The sequence below is a fragment of the Pinus tabuliformis genome, chromosome 2_2 (genome assembly GCF_031772625.1).
Source record: "Pinus tabuliformis cultivar Carrire ecotype Pingquan chromosome 2_2, CPIR1, whole genome shotgun sequence".
NCBI lineage: Eukaryota > Viridiplantae > Streptophyta > Pinopsida > Pinales > Pinaceae > Pinus > Pinus tabuliformis.
This window is the reverse complement of record NC_142300.1, coordinates 224,179,273-224,205,443: the sequence shown is the minus strand read 5'-3', so window position 1 is coordinate 224,205,443 and position 26,171 is coordinate 224,179,273. Positions and strand designations below refer to the sequence as shown.

Sequence of the window (26,171 nt, the reverse complement as noted above, 5' to 3'; positions counted from 1 at the left end):
ATCTCGTTTTACTTGCAATTAGGCATTTTATTTGTCATTGTTGAATTGAATACCTTGTTTTGGCAAGCATTATTGCATCTATATTTGCAAGTAGAATACTAATTGTTTTCCTTTTGCAAGATATCCTTGTATGCTTTGATTTAGCAATTGATCATATATCTTGGAGGCATCCTTATATCTTGTATTGATTATTTTATTGTGCTAACATTTTCTTGTTTCACTTTCAGGATTACTTGTGCTTTTATTTGAAAGCATTTCATTTATATTAAACAAATATCTTTCATTTTTGAGCAATACTTTAAAAGGCATTGGTTTTTCATATGTTTATGTTTATCTCATGTGTTGATGGTTGTTAATGGTTATTTCATTTCATATTGTTCACATTATATTTGCTTGTAATCTTAAAAAGTAATCCATTTTTGTAATGTTCCTATGCCGAAATATAAGTGATATTCTAAACAAATAAACAATGCAGCAACATAAAATTAAAAACATGCATTATACACCCATACAACACTGTAAATCTAGAACTGCTGAGTCATATATTATAAAATCTGAGAGCATAGGTACAATATAAATGAAATGGTGCACCTAGGCTTGTCTCAAGGACAAGCTGGACCAAACCCAGGTGATGGAAATAGCTGAGCTGAAGGCTGCCCAGTGGCTGCACCACTTTGCACTGCGCTATCCCAGTAAAACTATTGTCCTGTTGAACTTTGACCTGTTGGAATGTGCCCCAAAATCGCTCAGAAAATTATATCCTTTCAGCCTTAGACTCCTTGGACAAAACCCAAAAGGGAATTTCCCTGATTTTGACTTTCAATTTTCAGTCTCCTTGGAGCCTCTTTGTTATGAAACCAGCTCACAAAAATATAGAAAAGAGAGATCAACGCATTAGAATTCAGCCTCTTCGAGGGGGCAACGTCCTTTACATTACATAAATGAACAATTCTTGGATGATACAAATGAAAAGACCTCCTTTCTATATATAAGAGTCTAAGGGGTCATAACATAATCAGAGCCGGCATAACAATAATAATGTAAGGGCACAATAATAACAATAGTGGACTTCTATGGGGCACAATAGTAACAATATGGGCACTACATGGGTACATCAATATAATAAGTGGGTTGTACTAATAACAATAAGGGGTTACACTTGTAGTATAGGGGCCTAACATGCCCCTCTCCTTCAAAAAGCATTGTCCTCAACGCTTGAGTAGTTCTTGATGCTTTTGTATAAAATTCTTGTCCTCCCGTGTGGAATCTTCAGCGGGTAAGTTCTTCCACTTGATGAGATACTCTGAAATTGATCGATTTCGTAGCTGTCGAGTTCTTGTTTCTGTGACTGCTCCAGGTTCCAATATATTTTTCCTTCCTCTTCAATTTCTAGCAATATTGTTTGAATTGGAATCTTTTGCAACTTTTGAATAAGTGGCCATACTTCTTCGTTTATCCAATCTGGTTGGATAATAGAAATAGCACAAAACAATGTTTCCACATCCTCATCCTTGAAGAGTCTTCCCATTCGGTAAGGTCGCCATTTTTTAAGTGCATGTAGTATTGCCAACATTTCCTTCTCATAATAGCTTGCTTGAGATGTAGCAGTAAAAATACCCAATCACCTACATCAAAACATTTTTCACTACGATGTTGATCTACCTGTTGTTTCGTTTGATTTTGCACCGAAGTGGCGTCATCCTTTAAAATTTGGAGAACTTGTTGTTGATGCTCGATGTGATCTTTCACTGCTTGAACCTTTTTCTTCTTGATATGTCCTTCTATCTCTAGGGTTTGACGAGTGGTAATTTCTTCCAATCCTTTACAAGATATGGTCGGATTCATTTCTTGATGCTCGATGTGATCTTTCACTTCTTGAACATTTTTCTTCTTGATATGTCCTTCTATCTTGATAGTTTGAGGAGTGGTAATTTCGACCAATGAATTACAAGATATGGTTGGATTCATTTCTTCTTTCTCGATGTGATCTTTCACTTCTTGCACCTTTTTCTTCTTGATATGTCCTTCTATCTTGAGAGTTTGAGGAGTGGTAATTCTTGCCAATGCTTTACAAGATATGGTCTGATTCATTTCTTCTTTCTCTGGGGTGGGGTCCTGGCATATATCATCTTCTTTTGATGTTTCTTGATCCTTTTTTTCCTCCTCTTCATATTCTATGTAAAATAATTTCTTCTCAGCACACTTATGACTTTTAGTGCATTTGCTATCACAATTGTAACAAAGCCCTTTTTCTCTTTTTTCTTCCAATTGCTGTGGTGTAACCCTTGTAGGTTGTGGAAGGCTAGGAGAAACAACACTTCCATCTTTATAGTTGTGAGGGGTATGCTTCCTGGTTTCCATAATTTTTCTTTCCACTATGTCACAAAGCCCTTTTACTCTTTCCAATTGTTGTGATGTTGCTCTAAAGAAGGTGTTGCTCTCTGTATCCTCATAATGTGCTATCATTTCCTCCGTGAAAAATGACCACGTAACAAGTTGTTTACCAGAAAAAAGCCCTTCATACCATAAAAATAGATCTGGTTCTAAATATGAAGATGCAATACATACCTTTTGTAACAACGGTACACCATGTAGATCAAAATATTGCTCCATCTGAAGTATCCAATTTACCGGATCCTTGCCATCAAACTTCCTCATCTTGCTTTTTCTTGATTTTAGGAGTTCGATCTTGAAACAACTGTAACTATGTACTTTCGGATCTTTAAGTTCTGAAATTGCGATCTGTGGTAGTGTTCTGTGTCCTCTTTCCAGTGCCACCAGTCTTATCCAAATTGGATTCTCCAAGAAAGAGTTATGCACAATCTCCCAAGATGACCTGATTATAAACCTTTCCAGAAGAGCGAACTTGTATGAAGTGCCACGTGTCACTGTTTCGACCTTTGGCTCTGAAAAATATCTACAAGAAACTACAGTGCGTCCTCTTTTTGTACCTTCTTACGAAATTTCAATCCGATGCTTAGAGAGGAAGTTATGACGATTTTCCCCAGGTCACCTGTTTGGAATGTAATTCAGGAGTCTGCAAAAAGACCAACTTCCTCAGATCATATCTCTGCAAATATAGCACGAAAAGCTCTGAAATTCGGACCCGAGCTTCAGTGCGATCTCGTCTGAAATGGGTTTTTTTTTAGCTTCTGAAACGTCGCAGAAAAAAAGTTATAGCCAAAATGCCACGATGACCTGTTTGGAGCAGCAAAACCCTAGAATCCAAAGCTCTGATACCAAATGTTATGAAACCAGCTCACAAAAATATAGAAAAAATAGATCAACGCCTTAGAATTCAGCCTCTTCGAGGGGGCAACCTCCTTTACATTACATAAATGAACAATTCTTGGATGATACAAATGAAAAGACCTCCTTTCTATATATAGGAGTCTAAGGGGTCATAACATAATCAGAGCCGACATAACAATAATAATGTAAGGGCACAATAATAACAATAGTGGGCTTCTATGGGGCACAATAGTAACAATATGGGCACTACATGGATACATCAATATAATAAGTGGGTTGTACTAATAACAATAAGGGGTTACACTTGTAATATAAGGGCCTAACACTCTCCCTAGCTGCAACTGCCAAATTCGAATTGTAGGGAACAACCTACAAATCCCTCTAAAAACACCCCAAGAATTTTGGGTTCACTTGTGATGACTACAAGCTGGACCAAACCCAGGTGATGGAATAGTTGAGCTGAAGGTTGCCCAGTTGTTGCACCACTTTGCACTGCACTGTCCCAATAAAATTGTTGTCCTGCTGAACTTCGACCTGCTAGAATGTGCCCAAAAACCGCCCATAAAATTATATCCTTTCAGCCTTAGACTCCTTGGACAAAACCCAAAAAAACTCAGAAGGAAATTTCTCTGATTTTGACTTTCGATTTTCGGCCTCCTTGGAGCCTTTTCCTAGTTGTTGCTGCCAAATTCGACTTGCAGGAAACAGCCTACAAATCTCTGTGAAAACACCCCAAGAATGTTGGGTTCACCTGTGATGACTGTCTCCTTACTCCCCCGATGACTGCTCTCCTAAGCACCATGAGTTTGTTGCCAGAGGCCTCTGCGCAATCCCTTTGCCCATAAATTTGTGTTGTTGTAACCCCTAACTGGTTGGCTGCAAAACTCACTGAAATTGTCCTCAACCAACAGCCTTTCCAACTCCCGGAATTCCAGCAAGCTATGGACCTCACGGCTGGCTCAATCCCCTTCTGCGTGTTTCTAGCTGCCCAGAAAATACGCAGTCTCCTCCTCTACATGGCTGGATGAAGTGTATGTTAATGTTGGAACCCCTAAAATCTCTGTGGAACAGCCTCCCTAGGACGGGTACGAATAGTCCCCCAAAGTAGAGGTTGAATCTCCCCTGTGGAAAATCTGTGGCTAAAGAGCTGGTAGACTCACTAAGCAGCAGAACGTACAAAGATAAGTTCGTTTGTAAAATGATCAAGATGAAAACAAAATGAGTTGATCTCTCTATATAACTCCTTGGGCCCCCTTAGCCTCATATCGGCCCCTCCATCCACCCATTTGATTTTCCCTCCAAGCATATCGAATGGCTAATTTGAACTCCTATGTAGGTGGCCCCCACATTCCACTAGCAGCTAAAAAAAGTCGATTTGGCCCCTAAGTCCCTAAGTCGAAAGTGTGGAGCCCTCTTCCTTAGTCAAAAATATGCAAAATTGTGTAGCAGCACCCTGTTACTAATGTGTTTGAGAAGGGACATGACAATTTCACTCTAACATTCTCCTAGAAACCTCATATCTTTAACATAGTTTTCTTTTAGGAAACACCCCCCATAGCTAGCCTAGGAGATAGCTTAAACGAAGAGAGTTGGGAATAAATGACAGTCCCTTCTCTTAGTTCCTTGACACCAACCACACCTTGTGGGGTAAAGGTTTTTCTCACTAACTGTAGGTAGGTGTAAGCGGCAGGGTCAACAGATACCTATAAGGCTGTCATTCCTAGGGCCTTTCCTCTGATCATTGTAAATATCATGATCATATTCTACTTGCTCTTACCTTGGTTATTGTACTGTGCAACCAAGGATTTGACGGGTGACACAAACTTGGTCTCCAAGAACAACAATAGACACAATCCCCTGTAACTCACATCAATTTAGTCTAGTATCTTCTGAAGAAATGAATGGTGAAAATATATGTAAAGAAAAATAATAGACGTCAAAAAGGGAAAAAGAAAACTAGCAAAACATCAAAACATTGCTATCATTGGAGCATGGACTGTACCTGCTGTTGTTCAGGAACCTTATGCGGTTGCTCACTGGTCTTTGGTTCCGCTTCTCCCAGCAACACCGCAGGAACAAATGCCCTGAAAAAAGATGCATTATGAGATGACCAAACCCAAATGCAGATGACAGAATAATGCATTGGCTTTATAATGCCTGACAGAATCTATTTACATCGTTATATGCAGTCCTACCAAACTTCCAATATCAAACAAATGATGATACTTAAAACCATTGAATACCTAAGATCTGGTAGGCTCTCATAGAAAGCTTTTGTATCATCATCATCCCAGACAGGTTCAGGAGTGGAAGCATCCTTCGAAGTGGTAGCTGAGGATCCATCTTCACCAGTTGTAACTCTTGTGGTGTGGCCATCATCTGGCATGACAGGAGGCTGCATATCTAGTGCTTCAGCCAAACTGACACAAATAAAAGCAAGAAAACTTAGAACATATTTGTTGAAACCAATGGGGTAAAAAAATAAAAAATTCATTTGAAAGTTTGAAACCAATGAGGTAAAACGCTGAAAAACTCATTTAACCATCAACATCAGTGATAATTAAAATTGCTCCCTTTCATCATTACTTGTAGCACACACAGATGAGACCCAGAAAATAATTTTACCACACATTTATCAATGAACTTTCAACTACCATACTTTTAAGAATTGAAATTGCTCCATTTTATTACTGGCTATAAATGCAAATACTGAACTCCTCCATGCTCATACACAGTAAATCCTAAAAAAAAATTAACATAGTGCAGTAAATAAATAAGGATGTGTCCCAACACTTGAACCATAAATCCTTGTTTACAGTGCTCCCATCAGCTAGGGGCACCAAGAGACAGGCTCATGACAGCAATGCTTTCGACTCTAGATTAGTGTGGACTAGAGGGACCACTATCCCTTCCCAGATACCTCAGAGACGTCACCAGACCAGATCCTTTACCAGCAGGCAGATGAGATCATCATCACCTAGACATCAGCAGCTCATTAAATCTTCCAGGCAGCACTGTAGTAGAGGGTCCAGATCTTCCCCCAGCACTTCCATGGGGCATCACTCTATCTTGAGTTTTCTTCATTCGGCCTCGGATGTTAGGAGATACAGATCTAGTGTAACATGACCCAATCCCTAGATCGCTTCCCTCTGTACATCTCCCTCCCATTGCGGCTGCCCAGACTTAGATTCGAGGTTTTTTCCATGTTTTAGCACATAGACTTCATATTTTCATGTTAATTTTTGTTCTTTATATAGGAGACATTCTAGTACTCCTGCTTTGTATTGACATCATTCTAGTCAGCAGTCCCATTGACCTACTTTTGTGGTCATTCATTGGATATTATTATAATTATCTTGTCTTACAACCCATAATATAACTAAACACAAAGGTTCCAAAAGAAAATGGAAAATAGAAGAACAAGTAGTAAACAGCCATAATGTGCCTCCGTAGTGAGAGAGTCAGCAAGTTCCACAAAGCAGTAAGATGTAGCTCTGAAGTCGAACTGACAGAGAGTACACAGTTTAGTTATCAGAGTCGAAGGAGAACGACACAGTACACAGTTTAGTTTAGTTTAGTAGGTAAGAATGAGACAGCACCATCTGACTAAAAATAAGGGGTTGCCCAATAGTAATCCCCCCCTCAAACGCTGCCCTTTATTTAAGACTATGTAATTTGGGTATGGGTGGGTGTCAAAGCACAGCATATGTTGCCCTTTCTTCCTGGTAGTAAATGTTCCCCATAGGAGCAAATTCAACATATGGGTTCAAAACTTTGTAAGAATGAGACAGTACATTATGAATAAGAAGAAAGGTTCACCCAAAATCACAGCGCTTGGACTAATACCATTTCTTTAACTTATGTAAACTGGGTAAGAGTGAGTATGATAGCACTGAATATTTTGCACCTTTTTGGGTTGTAAACATTCCTTGTGAGAGACAAGTCAGCATAACATTTGCATGTTCTACGAGATATGTAGTCTACTGCTGTGTGCACCTAACATCCATGTAATAGTGATCTTTGTGAAGAATTTTACCCTATAAAAAATCTCTCCATGCACAGAGGGTGGGGTGTGTGATAATAAAGAAATCTCGGCAGCAACCCCAATTTGACAGAATACGAGAACCAATTATGCCAGCTTCAAGAATGAACATTGACATTCCCCAGAATTGAACTGTTTTGCTCATCTTTCCATGACTTTAAACCATAATCCTTGCCACCCTTGAGCCAACAATATCTGTTAAATTATCAATTTATGCAGCCCTTATGGTTTATTAATGAATGTGTGTTAGTAGCATGGCCGTTGATGAGTTATGTATGTTGCCTTTTTGTTCGTTATGAAGTTTATATCTGCTGTAGAATGGTTCTTCATTTATTTCATCAATAAATAGAGCACAATACTTATGAGCACTATTAATTTATAAATTCAATAAACAATTGCACAATCATGAAAGTTGTTAAATCTCATTAGCCAGGTGGCATCCACTCAGAAGTTAACAAGGAAAACTCATCCCCACAGCAGCTCAGCTGATCAAGAAGGAAAATGGCACTCTGATTTTGACTGTCCAGCATAGCTTAAAAATCAGTCAACTTAGAGTAGACCAAGTTGACTGGTTTGACCCTTAAGGGTATTCACTCAACCTCCAAACCAAGTCAAAGAACCCGTTTAGAACTAAACCAATCCAACCCAGTCAAGTTCATACCTACTTGAATGAGTTCGTACTTGCTTGGTTTCCTACAGGGTGTGGCTCTGGTTTTTTTGTTCGGGGGGAAAGGGGGTGGACAATTTTTTGCTTCAGACACATTAACACACCTAGAATGATAAAATTCCTCAAGTAGGTTTTTTCTTTATATTTTCCTAACAAAATAAAAACTTTTACTTTAAAGTTTTTATCTTGATTCTTATCATTAATTGTTTAAGGATGTTTAAGAGAGGTTCTAACCTCAATGAACTTCATATGATGAAAATAAAAATTCACATCCCATCCAAAATTCAGCGGACTTAACAATTTTCAGAATTCCAACAAACTGGACTGGCAATTGTACCAAATCGAAGAGAAGTCCACTAAACCATCAAAAGATGTCAATCACCCTGCTCCTCTGCAACATGACACCTGCAAAAAACAGACATGTCAATAATAGCGATTCTAACTCTTAAAAAATAGGAATTCCAAAATACGAAACTAACTGCTCCAGTCACTAAGATGCCCTAATGTGTTGGATGATATTGTTCCAACCTCTAAATGGGGTGTGCTTCAACATTATTTAGAACCCCAAATGATGGTAAGATTCAAACATCAATGAGCTAGATTTGTGCAACTCAGGGAAGCTACCCACTGTCACCTCAGTAGCTCTTCCCCTCTCTTCTGGTTGGTTCTTCTCCAACACATGGGGGACTTTCCTAAAAGTTAGGAACGCTAAGCTATAGAGCAATGCTAACAGAACCGAACTGGTCATCAAACCTGTCGACCCCCTGAACAAGGAACCAGTCTGGTGCTGGACCAAAACCAAAAAAAACAGACCATAAAATCAGTCGACCAAAAACTACATAAAATATTCAAATTCAAATCTGTGCAGCCATTTGGCACATCAAGTGCGTAGAAGGGAGATTGATTTATCTTAGGAATTGATCAGTTGTTTTCCTGTGGTAGAAGAAGTTTTCCTTTGCTATAAATTTCTGAAGATTACTCTCTTGTTGAAGATAATAAAAGACACACAAAGTAGAAGGTTTTCCCGGAGTTGGGGTTTCCCGGGTATATATTGTGTTCTATGTGTTGAATGTGTTTGTTTCAGATTTATTATTTCTGCTATGCATGTCAAGTTAGAAAACTCAGTGTATTTGCAATTTAAGTTTCTAGAATAGATGTTGTTTTTATTCCTGGTTTTCACACTAAGAAAATTGTGAAACAATTACTACGATTTACGGAAATTTAAAATGGTATGAGAGGCTAGCCTCTGATTGAAGACCAAACACAGTTTCAATCTTCAAGAGCTGGTGTTGTGATTCAAAGGGAGTGAGTTCACCAAGTCAATTTGGCTGCTAGGGTTTCTGGACAGTGCGCATTGTTTCTGGGCAGTACAAATTGGCAGTATGGCATATCAGGGTTTCAAATTTGAGGACAGATTGGATAGTGCGTCCAACTTTTGTTCATGGCATGCAATGTCACATGGTTCAGGTTCGATTTTTGGTTCGGCAATGATAAGTTCGGTTTGATTTCGAAGTTTTTGATTAGCTTCGGATGAGGTTCGCCATTAGGTTCGTCTATATATATATATATATATATATATATATATATATATATATAATGAATTATAGGATAAAAATTAAAATAGTAAGAAATTAAAATAGTAAGAAATCAACATCAGTAAACATCAAAAATGTTATCGCGAACATGGAAACTGCAAGGATCAATTACAAGCTTGAGTTGTGACATGAAGTTATGAGTTCTGATCTATGGACTTGGTCAATGGTTATGAGGTTCGATGAGGTTTGCCAAACCTCAAAAAAAATTTAACATTTGCCAAAATTCGAACCTCAAGGTTAAAATTTGACGAACATTGTGACATAGATGGCGTGAGAGGATAGCAGTGGTGTTGAAGGAACAATGGGTATCAAAGTTTGTGGATAATGTCCCAGCTGCACCCACTGACCCTTCGCAGCTAGCTCAGCATAACAAGGATGCCAAGGCAAGAAGAATCATCTTGGAGGGAACCATAATTCATTGATGGCCCGTAATGCTGCCTCACCCCTATTCCTCGAAGAATCCATAGCTCTTGCGCGCACAGTTTCACCTTGCGTGGGGACAGTTGGATGCGGGTATCTGTCTTTCTATTTCTGCGGGTCCAACCTATACCTTCGGGAAGAAGCCGCAGCATGGTTAGTGGCGTATCAGTATCATAGCTAAGCGTACAGCCACAGCCATCTGGATAACGAAAGATAACGAAATGAATAATGAACATAGAACATATATAAGTGTTAGGTGGGATCTAAACCAATGTATGTGTCGTATCTCCGGCCAGTCCCAACAGTGCCAGCTTCCTTCCCTGTGCCCAGCCCGCATCTCAGCCAGCATCAATTCCAACATCAATCCCAGCCGGTATCCAGACATGCATCCGTACAGCTCCCCGTCCATCAGTGAATCAATCCATCAACCCACCAGTCCCAGTGCCAGTCTGTTTCCCCGCCCTGCGGCAACGATGAAAGCAGCTGCACAACCAGCAGCAACGGAGGTGTAGGCAGCTTTCACATAGCAAGCAGCAGAACAGCATCTGCTTGTCCTTCCTAAGCCCAGCAGTCCAGTGTTAACCTGTTCAGTCATTGTTCAGCGGCAGATCGATCAAGTGGTAAAGAGAAAAAAGGGGGAGAATAAGCAAAGGCTACGGTAGGAGAGGTCTAAGTGGAGATTCTGTAATATACACTCCTTTTTCTCCTTGAGAATTTTTCCTCCTTTGACATTTGATCCCTTTGAGTTGCCTTGATTCCTTACCCTATCACTTTGTGCCACTTTATATCCTCATCAGACTGAGACTGAGCTAAACCTGCATACTTGGATACTCCTTGCCCTCAGAAGCGCAAGCCCTCCGGACCTTCGATTTTGCTTTGATTATTGTGACCTAGGTTGAATTCATCTATGGGTAAGTAAAGAGAAATATGGGGGGGTTATTGGAAACACTGAAGTAAAGGGAATGATATCAATGTAGGGTAAAGGGTTCATAGTCAAGGTTGTTCTAAGTGCTTGCTGTACCCCAAAAGTCTTAATTAAGCAAGTGTTTTCAAAAGCCTGTGAATGCTGTATCGCTAATCTAAGGCGTATAGGGGGTACGGAGTGAAGGTGTTATGTGGTGTGTGGTGGGGAGTAAGAAAGGGTAAGGTAAGGTTGTTTAATCCCATCCCATCCCGTAGAAGTCTGTAGCAGTACCCATTAAGCGATTCATTAAGCGAGTGGTTAGTAAGGGCAGGTATAGGTCTTCAGGTGGGTAAAGAGTTTGGAAACCAAGGTAAGGTAGGGGGTTCATAGCATGCCATGCCTATCCTCCTTTTCCTGGCTGAAGCAAGTGGTAGCACTCCATGCATTAACAAAGGTTGGTTGAAGCAGTAAGTAAAGTTTGGTAAACAGGTGGATAGAGCATGCACGTAAGTAAAGTCAAGTAGTATTAATAAAGTAAAGAGCAATCAATGTTCAGCCCACGCACGCACCCACTAAGCAAGCCTGTCCAATATATAAGTTAAGGTAAGCTGGTATATATGCCTCTGGGGTCAAGAACTCATATTTTTGAGTAGGGTGAGTAAACGAACTCTCGACCAGGGGGAGAGGCAACTCGATTCATTTCTCAAAGTTGTCCCCTGAATGAGGTGATATGCATAAAACTGAGTCCTCCCGTCTGGGTATGAATGTAATAAACCTTCAGGATGTAAGCACTGAATGTATCCGAACACGTAAAGCAAGCTGTCATTGTGATAAAGAAAATATCCTCCCTTCCCTAAAAAGGTGGGGTGTAAAGGCCATAAAAAGTTGGTTATAAATAATAGAGGCACGGAGTGAAAGGTTATTCAGAAAGAATCTAAATAAGAAGGTTAGTAAAGAAGATCCCTATCCCTTTTCCCCTCAATGTGGATGGGTATGGATGCGCATAACCTTGTATCCTTTCAACACGTTCGTTCAGCGAGAATCCCAGCTCCTTGCCTTGCAATCGACCCACAAAAATCCACTAGGGATATGGTCCCCACGACCAAATGATGAATTCGAAGCGATTGACCCTCCTGACCCTCCCTCGTCCAAATGGCTTGCCCCCGGTCCCCCGTATGGAAATTGACCCTTTCTTTCCGATCAAGAAGCAATAAGTACGACCAGCCAAGCCAAGCTAGCGAGCCAAGTCCCTAAAGCCCTCAATCCCTCACTCAATTTCGAAGAAGTTTCGGAGACTGCGTCCCTAAGCGAATCCTAAGTTGCATAGTGATGAGACCAGGATCAAGAGCTTTCAGTCAGTTTTGCGTAATATCGTATACAAAGAGATATCCCATTCTAGCGAGAATTCTGCTTGCCTTATTACTTTACACGAAGTAGTCTTTCACGAACGTAAAGTTAGGGTTCTTCACAACTCGTACCTCGCCCCTATGGTTGGTCGAACGGTTCTACAACTCGCCTCTTATGCTATCCCTAGTTACCGAAATCATAACAGAACGAAGTGAAATACCGGCTACGATATAGAAAATATAGCATTACTGACCTTGCTTGCTTTAATGCTTGCTTGCCCTAGTCACTGCATTGGCTAAAAGTAACGTTCCAGCGATGAATAAGGGTATTTTAGGAACCACCTTCCCACTTAGAACTTTCATGCTTCTATATTGACTGCCTTCCTGCTTCTCTCCGACGAATCACTTTACGGCTGACTCTCCCTTGACTGCTGATTGAACCTTCCCTCCGACAAGACCTTTCATGCTTCCTTGCACTAGGAAGCGCAAGCCCCTCCGGGACCTTCGAAATCGAATCACCCATCGAAGGCCCTTGACCCAAACCGCCAACACCTTTTGGAAGTTAGTATTGGCTTTTTTGATCAGCCTCTTATAAGGGAATTAGTATCCCCTTATTTGAGAATTAGGAAAAGCTCCCCAGCCCGATATTGAACAGGAGTGCCTACCTGGGCTGGGATACAGGGAGGATGGTGCGCTACTCAACTTGGAGAATCCAATGGTTCTGCTGCGCCAGGCAACAAACGGCAGGGCTAATCAAATGGTGGGATTACGCTGCGCTATTCGAATGGACTAATCAAATGGGGCTAATCGAGTGGGCTAATCAGTTTAGCTACTGGAATTGAATGGGATTGGATTGGATTGGATAGGGTTGGATGAATACTGACCATGCCTAGAAGTGGTAGGTCAGTGCTAAAAAACCTATACTCAGTGAACAGTTCTACGTGACCAGGAGGTAGGTTATGCGTTACCAGTAGATCCACCGTGTCCAGTTCGACGTTGTAATTATTATATATGTGCATGAATAGTTTCTCATCCACCATGCCCAGGAAGGTGCTGATTCTCAGTACTAGTTCGACGGGAACAGGAAGCAGGTTATTCTATGTGCGTTACCTCTTCTCTTTCCCATGTGCCCAGTGAGTCCGTGAGTTAGGTTGTGTTCGTGCCAGAGGGGTATTCCGATAGCAGCCCGTGACCAGGATAGTGTTCTACGTCACCTGTTCTTGATAACACACGTGCCCAGTTAGTGAGTGAGGTGAGCGAGGTGAGTCAGTCAGTGAGTGACAGAGGGGGGGGGGGAGGAGGTTAGGTACGAACCCTTCGACCGACAGGGAGAGCAACGAACCCGCTCGACAAAAGAAGAATGGCTCACCCATACATACTGAAAAGCGCCTCCCCAGCTTGCTTTACCATTTACATGGTCTCCCGGCCCTTTCCTTTAAGGACCTTAGCGTAACCGGGCAAGCAGTACCTTGTCTAGTAAATATGAGGCATGTTTGGATCTACCTTTTCTTTATCTTCACTAGTACCAAACCGTTTAGTAGAAGCCCGACAGGAGTGGTTGACTCATAATACTATGTCTTGCCTTTGGCTCGACTTTGAACCGTATCCGTTGGTAATTATTTCTCGTAGTCATTACGCTTTCGCGCCTTCTCAAGGGTGGATAAGAAAGCATCTTGATTAATGAGCAGCATGTTCATTCATCATTTGGTCATTCTTTAGACAACTTAGATATTTATCTACTTAGATTGGGTGGGATCTTCTAACGAAGCCGAACCTTTGGGATTTGATTTGAAAGCACCCCACCTAGGGAGGGGAGGATCTCTTCTTTTATCACATAGGAAGGATCTTCTTGCTGCGCACCTTCTTTTCGATACTCTTTATACCCCACCTTTTGATTATATTATGGAGAGGAGAGATAACTTCCTCTCCTTATCAGTCGAGCCCCCTGTCGGGTCCTTGCCCCCGGAGGGACAAGCGGCTTCGCACCTTCATTGTTTCTTCTTCTTTACTCCGTTCCTCATCTTCTCTTACGCGAGAGGTACGCAGTTCTGAAGACACTTCTTATGGATTTGATTATGACGACCCCACCTTTGAGGGATCTTCTTTAGAAACTTAGATTTATTCCCCCACCCTTCCCGACTAACTTATTGGTGCCACCCTCCATCCAAACCCGGTACCTATTTCAGATGAGGATCTTCCTGCTCCGCACCTCACCGCTCCGCGCCTGGCCCTTATATATGTAATTTCTCCATGACAATTTTCATCTTTCTTTCTTTTTGTTGGGCAGCTAGTTTCATCGTGGCGTCGGAACTACCTCCTTGAATTGAATAATCCCAGCAGAGCGGAGATTGGAACTGCTTGGATTTAGGAAATACAAGTGTCATCAATCAAAAAGAGGCGCTTGCTTAAGAGCCCGCAAACCGGGTCGATCGAGGGAGATATCGAGAACCATCAGTCGCCATTCTCCCAACCGGATCAGCATACGGAAGAAGTGAAACAACAACAAACTGTTCTGCCCTTCGAAGACCCAATAGAAGAGTCGGTAACCCTTCCCTATGGAGGTCAAGTACCCTGAAGCTATATCCCTAAACCTATTTAGGAGTTCAACTCGCAGGTTGAGCAGCTTTCTCCACGGAATCACGTCATTGAAACATGTATAATGGAAATCAAAATAAATCAATAGATATAGATAAGATTGCAAATTGAAACCACTGACTCATATATAATATCATATTGATAAAATTGGTCTAGAGGTAATTGCCATAGAATGGGGAAGCACTGAATGGAGACAACAAAGACCAGAATCAGTCAGAAGGTAAGGTAGCGAGCGACTTACTTACTTACCCATATTTCTTCCCCTCAAAGAGCATAGCGAAGGTGAAGGTCTGATGGCGACAGAGAATCTTATCGCTATGGCTCGATAGAGTAAGGAAAGGCTCTAGAGTGGGTAACTTCATTAAGGGTCTGAGGATGGCTGGCGGTTCTTCTATGGCTTTCCACCGCTTTCATACGGGAGATTACTGGTCCTACCTATAACTGTTCAATTTACCCGGTCACTAGGGAGAGGAAGGTCTGGTCCTACCTTCGAGAGATCGGTCTGGTCCTACCTTGTCTGGAAGGTCTGGTAAGACGATCAAAAAGGCTGGTCCTACCTAGCTTATCGGGTTACTGGCTGGTCCTAAGAAGGTCAAGGAGAAAGTCTCTCGGGTTAAGGACAGCGACGCGAATGAAAAGCGAAGGACAGCGAATAACGCAAATGACGACGAAAGCGAAGGTCAAAGAACGTTGAAAGACTAATATGTTCCATGTATATGAACCGTCGAAAATGATATCTCAATCGACCAATCAGAGGGAAATATCATTGACGTCATGTTCCATGTATATGAACCAGCCATTTTATGGATGTCAATCGACGGGAGATAAGGGTTGCTCCATGTTGCATCTATAGGAACCGTCGAGGTTGCTGCATCTATAGGGAAGCAGCTCTCGTGGGTGGCAGCTATCGTTATAGGGATAATGCGTTATGGGCTCGACCACCTTTCCTTTCACTCGACCTTAGATCGACTCGACATGTTCGGTAATCGATCGACATGCCCACGGTGATCAATCGTCGAATCGTCTCGTCATCGAAAGAAATCTAATTCTGTATCGGTGTGATCGGCCAACCATGAATTGGATCAACAAGATGTCACGTATATAATAGATCGGCATGATCTCCTCTCAGTTGATCCTACGGTCTGTATCGGTGTGATCGACCAAAACCAGAATCGACCAACTATGCAACCACGAATCGGATCATATCACGGAATCACGTATACAATCGAAGATATGCTCCTCCTTCTGCTTCTAAGAGGAAGGCCTAAGCACTCCTTCCTCCATAAACACAGTGGGGTAAAGCTTGAAAGTATGATAAACCAGTGGATGCTCCTAAGTAAAGGGACGGAGTCACTCACTATTCATATGGTGAGGGTTCATAGGAAGAGTCAGAGAGCAGCAGCTACTCCTGCGTCTGGATCAACTGAAGCTCCAACTGAATCAATCAAATCGACTGAACTCAGTCTACTGAATCAACTGCTGAACCATTTCAAGGGGCTTCAACTGGATCTAGAGATGGAAACCGTAAGGGATCGAGCGAGAGGTGGGAACAACCGTAAGGTCTCGTAAGTGAAGGGGTAACCTTTGCATCATTTAGAACGATATAATGCTAACTCCACGAACCATCTGTGTGAACTGTACCTCGTATCGCACCTAAAGCAATCAAATAGCAAGCAACTTTACCTTCCTAACCTTCCTACCTTAACTGATTCTACTAAACAAAACATCAAAGCTATCCTTCCAAGCAAGTAAACCTACCTCCCTACAGTCACTTATTTTCTACTTATTCTAACGAACAAACCAGCCCACCGAGCTAGCTTTACTTAGCCATACAGCCCAGCTAGTTACCACCAGAACCATAACCCCATACCCATCAATCAGACAAACCAGCTATCCTTATTACTAGACCTACCCACAAGAGCTATTCTACCTAGCTAACTCAACCAAGCTCAATCAATCAAGCAACAAAACGTACTCTGCCAACTAGCATTCAATCTTGACTTCATTCAATCAAGGAAGCATACTAACCCTCCATAAAATCTCATACTAATCAACTTTATACCGCTTATAACACCTATACTCAGACCCTTATACTCACTCTATCTCCATACCCATCCTACCTTCTAGCTAGCTATACACATCTAGACCACAGCTAGCTCTATCTATCTATCTGGCCTATATCCCTATCTGCCTAACCTACTTACCCAACCTTACCTGCCTAGCATACCTATCTTTCTAGAATATAGCCACATCCTTCAGACTAAGACTCTTACTACGGATAAGACAGCTCATACTCATACCATATAAGCTATAGAGGTTATGCTTATAACAATTATAGTACCGCCTTCGCAACCCAAAAGCAATTGATCAGCTAGGAGGAACAGACCTATTGAGCTTGCTACGACGGGCTCGACACACGAATCAAGACCAGCCAACTATCCCATTCCCCAGTACGCATTCAGTCCGCATTACACACATTCCCGCTTTCAGTTCAATATGCAGTACCCAATACGCCCCCATTCTACCGCACCCCCCTCCATCCACGCCATGCATCCACCCGCAGTCTCGCATTCACTTTCCCGCATTCAGCAGTACGCCTGACAAGTACACGTCACCCAAGGCAACGCGTAAGGCACCTGCTCAGTACACCCAGTTCGCTTTACCCATTCAATATGCATTACCCATTCAGTGAAATCCACAGTCCCACTTTTCGTATCCACACCTGCCAACATCTTACGAGAATAGCGTCCCCATCATTCCCCATCTCACGTCCCTTCATTCCTACCTCATGACCCAATATGAGGCGCCATCACAGAGATGGGCGGTCCAACGGGCACAGGAGACATCTACCAAGATAGATTGTCCACCGGACACTAGCAATATCGACCCAGATAGGCTATCCAGACTAATTCTATTTATTACTTGATTATAACTTGCTGATTAGAGTTACTGCTAGCTGGGACTAAATTGAAGCTAGTCAAAACCGACTAGGCTGGTCCAAGAAACAACGACCACACAGGCTGGTGGGACAATAAATTAACACGGCGGCAGGTGAAAGAAAGAGGCTTACTTACGGGCTTCCTGCATGGCTAGATTGCGGGCTTGCTTTTCTCGCTTGCTTGCTGGCTACACCAACCCGGCAGCTGCTGCGCCCCTTATGTTTATTATGCGACAGGACCTTTTCTGAAGACACTTCTTATATTCATTCATATTATTACTCCATATATAGATAAATCTAATAAAGATATAACATCATATATAAGGTGAGGTGCTTTAGAAGATAGAACAATGAGGAGCTGGAAAGCACCGATTCTCCTGGTGATAACGAGGTTATGCGCTAACCACCGGAGAACGTCGTATTTTTATATTCCGAGATCATTTCTGGAATAGGGCTTAGGAAAGGCATGTATCCTAACGAAATGAGAAAGTCGGGCCAAAGCACTCCTGGTGTCTTGGTGTTGGGGCTTATTTGCGGGGTATTCCTCGGGCTGACTGGGGCTGAGGGGGTGAAAGAAATGTGGGTTTACTCTAACGAGTAGCTTGAAAGCTAGCTCGAGGCGCACTTTTTGTTGGCTCGCTAAGGCGCGGGCGTGTACCTCTTGTAGGGCGAGGCCCCAAGTTATAACTTGTGGTTCTGCAAGGAGAAAAAGTTCGGCACAAAGCGTGTTAAGGCTTCGTCGTGGTTGCACAAGAATGTTTATAAAGTAGGTAATTCTTTCCCGCCGAAAAGCGGAATAAAGGTGGGATTGTAGAGCGGAAGCACCTAAATGGGTGCCTTGTAAAGCAAGGATCAAAATAGAAGTCTCGTCTTTCCACCTTCTCTGGATGTCTTGCCTGGTTCCACTATGGTGATTCGATCCATTAGGTCTGGTTATTCCAGCGAGTCCAGTCATGAATGTTCCGATATGGGCATATGTCATTATGCCTTCTCTGCTAAAGCGTAATGACATATTAGTGACTTATTTGAGAGGGGCCACCCAATAAGCATCGAGGAAGGCAGGTGTGGGCAGTGTTGGTTCAACGGGTGAACTGTGATACGATGGGTGATATAGTGATGAGGTGAGTCGAGTAGGGAGAATCAAATAAGGACCGGCAACGGGGCTCGACTGATAAGGACCGGCAACGGGGCTCGACTGATAAGGAGAGGATGCATAAGCATGCTCGACTGGCCGCCATCGGCTCGACTGTTAAGGACCCTTTAGGGGGCTCGACTGATAAGGATGCGTAAGCAGGCTCGACTGTTAAGGACCGGAGGCGCTCGACCATAGGACCTTTAGGTACTCGACCATAAGGATGCGTAAGCAGGCTCGACTGTTAAGGCCGCCATCACCTTTAGGTACTCGACTGTTAAGGACCCTTTAGGGGGCTCGACTGATAAGGACCCTTTAGGGTGCTCGACCATAAGGGAGAGGAGAGGAGAGGGAGAGGGAGAGGACCCTCACCATATGAATAGTGAGTGACTCCGTCCCTTTAGGGGGCTCGACTGATAAGGACCGGCAACGGGGCTCGACTGATAAGGACCTTTAGGTGCTCGACCATAAGGACCTTTAGGTGCTCGACTGTTAAGGAGAGGGAGAGGAGAGGATGCGTAAGCAGGCTCGACTGTTAAGGATGCGTAAGCAGGCTCGACCATAGCCCCCCCACCCAATAAGTAAATTGAACCTTTAGGTACTCGACCATAAGGACCTTTAGGTGCTCGACCAAGAGGGAGAGGATGCGTAAGCAGGCTCGACTGTTAAGGACCCTTTAGGGGGCTCGACCATTAGGGAGAGGAGAGGACCCTTTAGGGTGCTCGACCATAAGGACCTTTAGGTGCTCGACCAAGAGGGAGAGGATGCGTAAGCAGGCTCGACTGTTAAGGAGAGGACCTTTAGGTGCTCGACTGTTAAGGACCTTTAGGTACTCGACCATAAGGATGGGTAAGCAGGCTCGACTGTTAAGGACCCTTTAGGGGGCTCGACCATTAGGGAGAGGAGAGGACCTTTAGGTGCTCGACTGTTAAGGAGAGGGAGAGGAGAGGACCCTCACCATATGAATAGTGAGTGACTCCGTCCCTTTAGGGTGCTCGACCATAAGGTCCGTCAGGGGCTCGACTGTTAAGGACCCTTTAGGGGGCTCGACTGATAAGGACCCTTTAGGGTGCTCGACCATAAGGGAGAGGAGAGGAGAGGGAGAGGAGAGGATTCGTGCGGCTCACCTCCATAGGGTGAGGGTGAGCCTGTCGAACTCTCGACCTCTGGGAGAGGCAACGAACGCTCGACCACCGGGCCGCCATCGAAAGATGTTCAAACCTCTGCCAAAGCATATATTATATATGTCATTATGCATGAATGAATTATATATGTCATTACGCATCAAAACCTCCGCCTCCTATATACCCTCGGATGGTACAATCGGATGGGAGGACAAGCTTCCCGGTTCGGAGTCCCTTCCCTGAAACTATGTGTGGGAGGACAAGGAGAAAGAAAGATGTAACTGAACTCCCGGGAGGCAGGGAAAGCTACCCAGGTAGCAGGGCAACTGGATCAAGCTCACGCTGTAGAACCCGGGGGTGTAGGCTAGCTAAAATGAAAGCATGCTCGAGCTAGATAAGAAATAAGGGAGGGGCCGGTAGAATTCAATTACTTCAATGTAGTTTCCTTCCTCCCTGCTGGAATAGCACTAGTCTACTCCTTATCCTTGTTGCCTTCTCGTTCACTCCTCCATGAACTCGTCGCATTGATTTATCCACACCCGATGGAAATGAAAGCTCAGGTAGGCCGGCCATTAAGTAGGTAGGCTCCTCGTTTACTTCCGGTTGAGCTATAACTTATATCTAGTTGTATGGAGTTGACTTCCTTCCTTCCATCCTTACTTACTTCCTTCCAGCTGGTCCCTAAAAGAAGTGGGGGTCAACTTCACTGATGGTCCTTCCTTCCGGGAGGGAGGGAGCAGGAGCCCAGGATGGTAAGACCTTCCGGTTGAACGAACAATCCATATTCTGGAAGGCCAATATAACGTATGTAAGGATAGAACTAGCCGTCCTTCACCCTCTATCGGAAATACAGATTGATGTTCTAATACTCTTCTCCCCTCCCCAGAGCAGTTGTTCTCGACGACCGACCCTCGCCTACACAGGATGGAACCAGCCAAACAAGACAAATCGACTATCGGGGGTGAAGGATGGAACCGAGGGTGAATGCCCAAACAATCAATCGGGGGCAGTTGTTCGAGCTAGTCGTTGGATGGAAGCTCGTCCGTTAGTTTAAGCTTTCACTCATCACCTGAGAATCCTAACCGGAAGTAAGGAAGGCAAGGGAAGCTCGTCGAAGAGTTGGATGGAAGCTCGGAAGGCCAAAACATTCATTCAACCGGAACCTGGCGGTGCTTCATTTAACCGGAACCTGGCACGCGGAATCGGAAAGCAGAAAGAAGGTCCCGGAGGGGCTTGCGCTTCCTACTTTTTGATCAGCTCCCTTGGCGGAGGTTTTGGACATTCTCCCTTGCCCGATGCGGACAAGCGACTACGTCCCTACTAATTTGGCCATTTTAGCTTGGCGGAGGTTTTCGACCAGCTTCGAGTGATTTCGTCAAGCCTCGGGTTCAACCAGCAAGCGAGAACAAGCCCTTGCACTAGGAAGCGCAAGCCCCTCCGGGACCTTGGTTCATCGACCAGCCTTTTGAATTGAGGGGAAGAAATCGATCTATCATTCATGGCATAATAACATATATAATATATGCATTCACGCTCTCTCGATCGAATAGGGTGAGGTACAACCGACTGGATCCACTCCCCGCGCTTTTCTCTGAACCGACTGGATCCACTCCCATGATGCGCTGATAAGGATGCACCTTACTGGTTAGGACCTTTAGGTGCTCGACTGATAAGGAGAGGTACGTTAGTGACTCGACCAGCGGGAGAGGAGAGGACCCTTTAGGGGGCTCGACCATTAGGGAGAGGAGAGGGCATTTGCGTGCGTTTTACGGCTACTTGACACGCCCAAGCTGGCCCTCGGAACCTGCGTAGACCTAATTGCAAAGCAATATTGATTAGTTAATAAGTATCATGCATTCGCTTTACCCTCATACTAGCTGGCTGCTTCTACCTTCCCCACGATAGCTAACTAAGGACCTTCATTCCGCTCGCCTCCCATTATGAAATGCGCCCCCTTACTTCACAAAGAGAGCTTAAATCGCTCGCCCCTAACATTACTTCGCTAACCTTTCCGGAATGGGAAGAGAGGGGGGGCATGCATCCACCAGGTTTGATAACTCTCAATTTGCTTTAGCTAAATAGACTCCGTGCCTGCACTGCATTGAAAGTTATTCCATCTATTCATGCAAGATCAGGGGTCTGGTTGTTGCAGTTCATCAATTCAAGAGGGCAGTTTCCACGTACGATCAAACGGTGGTTCCTGTGCCACCCACCTACTGAAATGAATCTAATCTAGTAAGTAAGTTTTGGTTCTGTTCATATGAATGCTGAAAGTGCCGACCCGAGAGCCAGCCAGCCCTTCCTTCCGTCCAATATGCGGAGGTCGGGTTTTAGTTCCTGAATAGGGCAGTTCCGATCCTCCGACGATCCCACACAAAACTCAGCGGTCTAAAGCAAATAGGGAGAGTACTAACAAAGGTCTAAGTGGTGCCGTCCGTACCAAGTACGAAGATGTAAGCAATTGTTGGTTATTGAAGCCCCCCGTCTAACAAGGCTCTCCTCTCTGATGGACCATCACTCCGTGCCTAAAGCAAGTGGTTGTTTAGAACGCTCTTCCAAGAGAAAAGTGAAAATAGACTCAACTGCATTCAAAGTGTAATGGTTTTTATAGCTTGTACTAATCACTAGTATAAGCTGTGCAATCACTACGAGTCTAATGGTTTGAATAAGGTAACAGACAAGATGCTTAGTGACTATGAGTAAACCGTATTCATTACAGGTGATATCGAAACATGTATACAAGCTAATACAAGTACCTATGTAGTTACGTAACCATTACTGTTCAATCTTGTCACTATGATTCCATAATACAGGTAATGCCTGAATACGGGTAATCAATACAAGCTGGTTACAATGGTTAACTATGTACAAGCTGGTTCCTTTATCATGACTCTATTTGCCTAATCAATACAACACCCTTATCGATGTGACTACTTCATAATGCCGAGAGATATGAGTGATAGTAAACAGTGGTAAGAGATAGAGTTGCACGTTTCACGAGTACTGTCTGTTTCATCATATTGAATAAGCATAGGTTTATACATTCCATATAGTGAGCTTAGATACTCTTCATACTTAATCACACATCCATATCATGTAGCTATGGCAGATCCAATTGATGATTCAGTGGACCCACCCATCAGTATCAGTAGAAGCAAAGGATACGGAGACATAGGCCATAGCAGCAGAGTAAGCATCCTAACCAGATCGAGTGCCAGATACTGTAGTAATAGAGTCAGAGGCAGCTAGAGCAGCAGCTTCTTTCCTAGCATTACTTCCTGTTCCTACTTTTGGTACATAGATAGCTGTTCCGGGAGCATTGACAGTTGAAGCAGCAGTTTATTCAGTTGAACCACCCGCCTCAGTTTATGGACTAATCGCATAGTCCTTTAGTAATCGCAGTAATAAGCCTATGGTTTTCATGGCTTCCATCCTTCACATCAGAGTTATCATGACCATCATCATTCATATAACTTTCTTCATCATGCTTGTCATATCAACTTTACTTACGAACATCTTCACTATCTTAAAGATTATGTACCTACACAACTTATATAGTAAGTACAACCAAATCTATAGAAGCATGAAGTTAACCTCATCAAAATCATACAATAATGGAAACATTAGACTTTATAGACATAATCAGCAAGAGCCTTTACTTCTATACTTCAACTTCTTGCCCAGGTTATGTTACAAACCCTAAATCACACCAACAACTCAAGATATCAATCTCATTATATCTAGGGCTTCAATATTTCTTTTAGAGATATGACAAACTCTTTTATAACATATAGCAAACCCTAGAGACCAATATAACAATGCATCTAACAACTTTCAGAATTCATATGTTAGACTTCCTACTAGGATTTCATACAAACCCTAGATTTCATACATGAGATTCAACAATCAAAACCAATCACAGCTCAATCAACAACATGACTAGCTTCTACTAGGGTTTGATGTAAACCCTAGATTTTCATTTACTAATTTTCAACAATCAAACTGATCACAATACAATTTCAGGTTTTTATCAACCTTTCATAAATCCCAGATTTGTCAAATCATATACTAGAGAATTTAACTTCTACTAAGGTTTAGCTACAAAACCCTAGAATTCACAAACAATATCATCCTAGAATATCAAACTTCGACTAGGGCTTAGTTCCAAACCCTAGGACTCATGACCATCAACGATTAGGTCAACTCATACATCTAGGATTCCATCATCATGTACAAGCATATCATAACATGTGTTAGTCAAACCCAAAGATACAAATATCAATAAAAGTTAGACATATAACAAACTTGATCAGACTAGGGTTTGATCGAACAAACACACACATGCCAAGGATTTCATTTCTAGGACATTATAAGGGTCTTTCTTATACACCCTACCAAACCCTAATGATCTAGGGTTTCAATACAAAACATAGCAAACCCTAAATTACCAATACTTCAAAAGTTCGGGATTTCAGACATTACCATTCAACCCTAACAAGTTAGGGTTTCCATACCCATACCAAAACCCCAAACATGAAAGCATCAGACATTTTCTTTAGACTTCATCAATAACCCTAAGTAGGCGAGGGTTCCACACATAATCATCAACATACCCTTAAGTTAGAGTTTTCACGGAGAACCTTTCCAGGGTTCCTAAGAGTAATCAAAGATATCAGGAGGGTAGATTTATCTAATGATGAATCACCAAATCAAGAATCTTTATGATTTAGGAGAGCTAGACACAATGATGTTAGTAATAGTTTATCAAGAATGAATATCATGAAGAGAGCAAACCATTGTTTCTTAACAAACCTTGTAATTCCAATGCTTTGCCTTGTGAAGCCTTCTTCCATGTTCCTTGAGTATTAAGCAAGTCTTTCCTAACCAAGGAAAATATGAATATAAATGTGATTAGTATTTAATGCAAGCAAACTTAGATAAGTAAGGAAATCTAAAAAAAAATGAAAAGGTAATAAGATACTTATCTTTGGAAGTTGGTAAGGGCTCCCTCCAAGCTTGAGGGATACTTAGAGTAGAAGGATATGCAAGGGATAGAGTCCCTAAGAGTTCCTAGCAAATAGGTCCTTGACTTCGGGTCCTTCCATCATGTTCTTCTTTGGTGAAACTTCTTTGGCAAAGTTTGCTTGATCCTTGTCCCTTCTTTCTTGGCCCTTTAGACTTCTTGATTTTGTAGACTTCTTCACTTTTCTTTTTACTAGATCCAAGACTTTATTCTTTTCGAGGATGAGATCTATCCTCTTCTTCCAAGCATTGTAATTAGATGCTCCTTCTAATTTGTTCACTCCCTTTATTGTGTTAGACATTGTCCTTGAAGATAGTAAGATTATTTCCTTATAAGGTCTCCTTATATGATCCTTTAATCAACGTCTTGAGGTTCCTTAGATCCCTTTCAATAGATTCTTAAACCATCTTTTCCTCCTCCTTCATCTTAGCTCCATTCTCCGGCTTCAATGATGTTGATCCAGGGCCTTTAATAGCATAGTTTTTTTTCTTTTTGTCTCCCAATTCCACTGGATGAGATGATGATTCCTTTGATAGAGTGTGAAGTTGTTTACTCTTCCCTGTCATATGCCTAGATGCTTTATTGTCAATAATCCATGCATTATCATCATTAAGTGATCCTATAAGTGCAGCTAAGAACCCTTGACTTTTGACCTTGTTGAATAAGTAGTAGACAATCTTCTTGATCCATCTTTCTATAGAATTGAATCCCATTCTTATCATAGAGCGAGTAATCATTTCCTTCAAGCCAACGCAGTGATCTTCAATCTTCTTCGTCCTTAGCTTTGATACCATGTTGAGAAATCAATGCTAGTAGACTTACGGTTAGATTTCTCTTTCTTGATAATTACTTGTGAATTATGTTGGCTACTTTTACTTATTTGTTATATTATCTTTCATCAAGAAATTACCAAATTATGTGTGCATGAAGATCACAAAAACACAAGACACAAGATGTAGGCACTTTGTCAGGGCAAAACCCCTATCTAGGGGAAAACCCAGTCAAAATCTCTTCCTTCAATAGTTTTTCTTGAGACTCTTCAACCTAGACACAGACCTCCTCCACAACAATTCAGCCTTTCCCTCTTCGATCCAACTTTCAACCTAGTAGCAGCAACACTTCGACTCCAACAA

General features: G+C 42.5%; 1 protein-coding gene across 1 annotated transcript in view; it reads right to left on the bottom strand.

The window, feature by feature from the left end:
- Positions 1 to 26,171, bottom strand: part of LOC149192127 (regulator of nonsense transcripts UPF2) — a 234,878-nt gene that overhangs the window by 159,952 nt on the left and 48,755 nt on the right. The window contains exons 3-4 of the mRNA XM_089404492.1: positions 5,496 to 5,672; positions 5,255 to 5,336 (exon numbers count right to left, since the gene is read on the bottom strand). Coding sequence (XP_089260618.1) covers positions 5,255 to 5,336; positions 5,496 to 5,672 — 259 coding nt within the window. The remainder of the gene's footprint in view (positions 1 to 5,254; positions 5,337 to 5,495; positions 5,673 to 26,171) is intronic.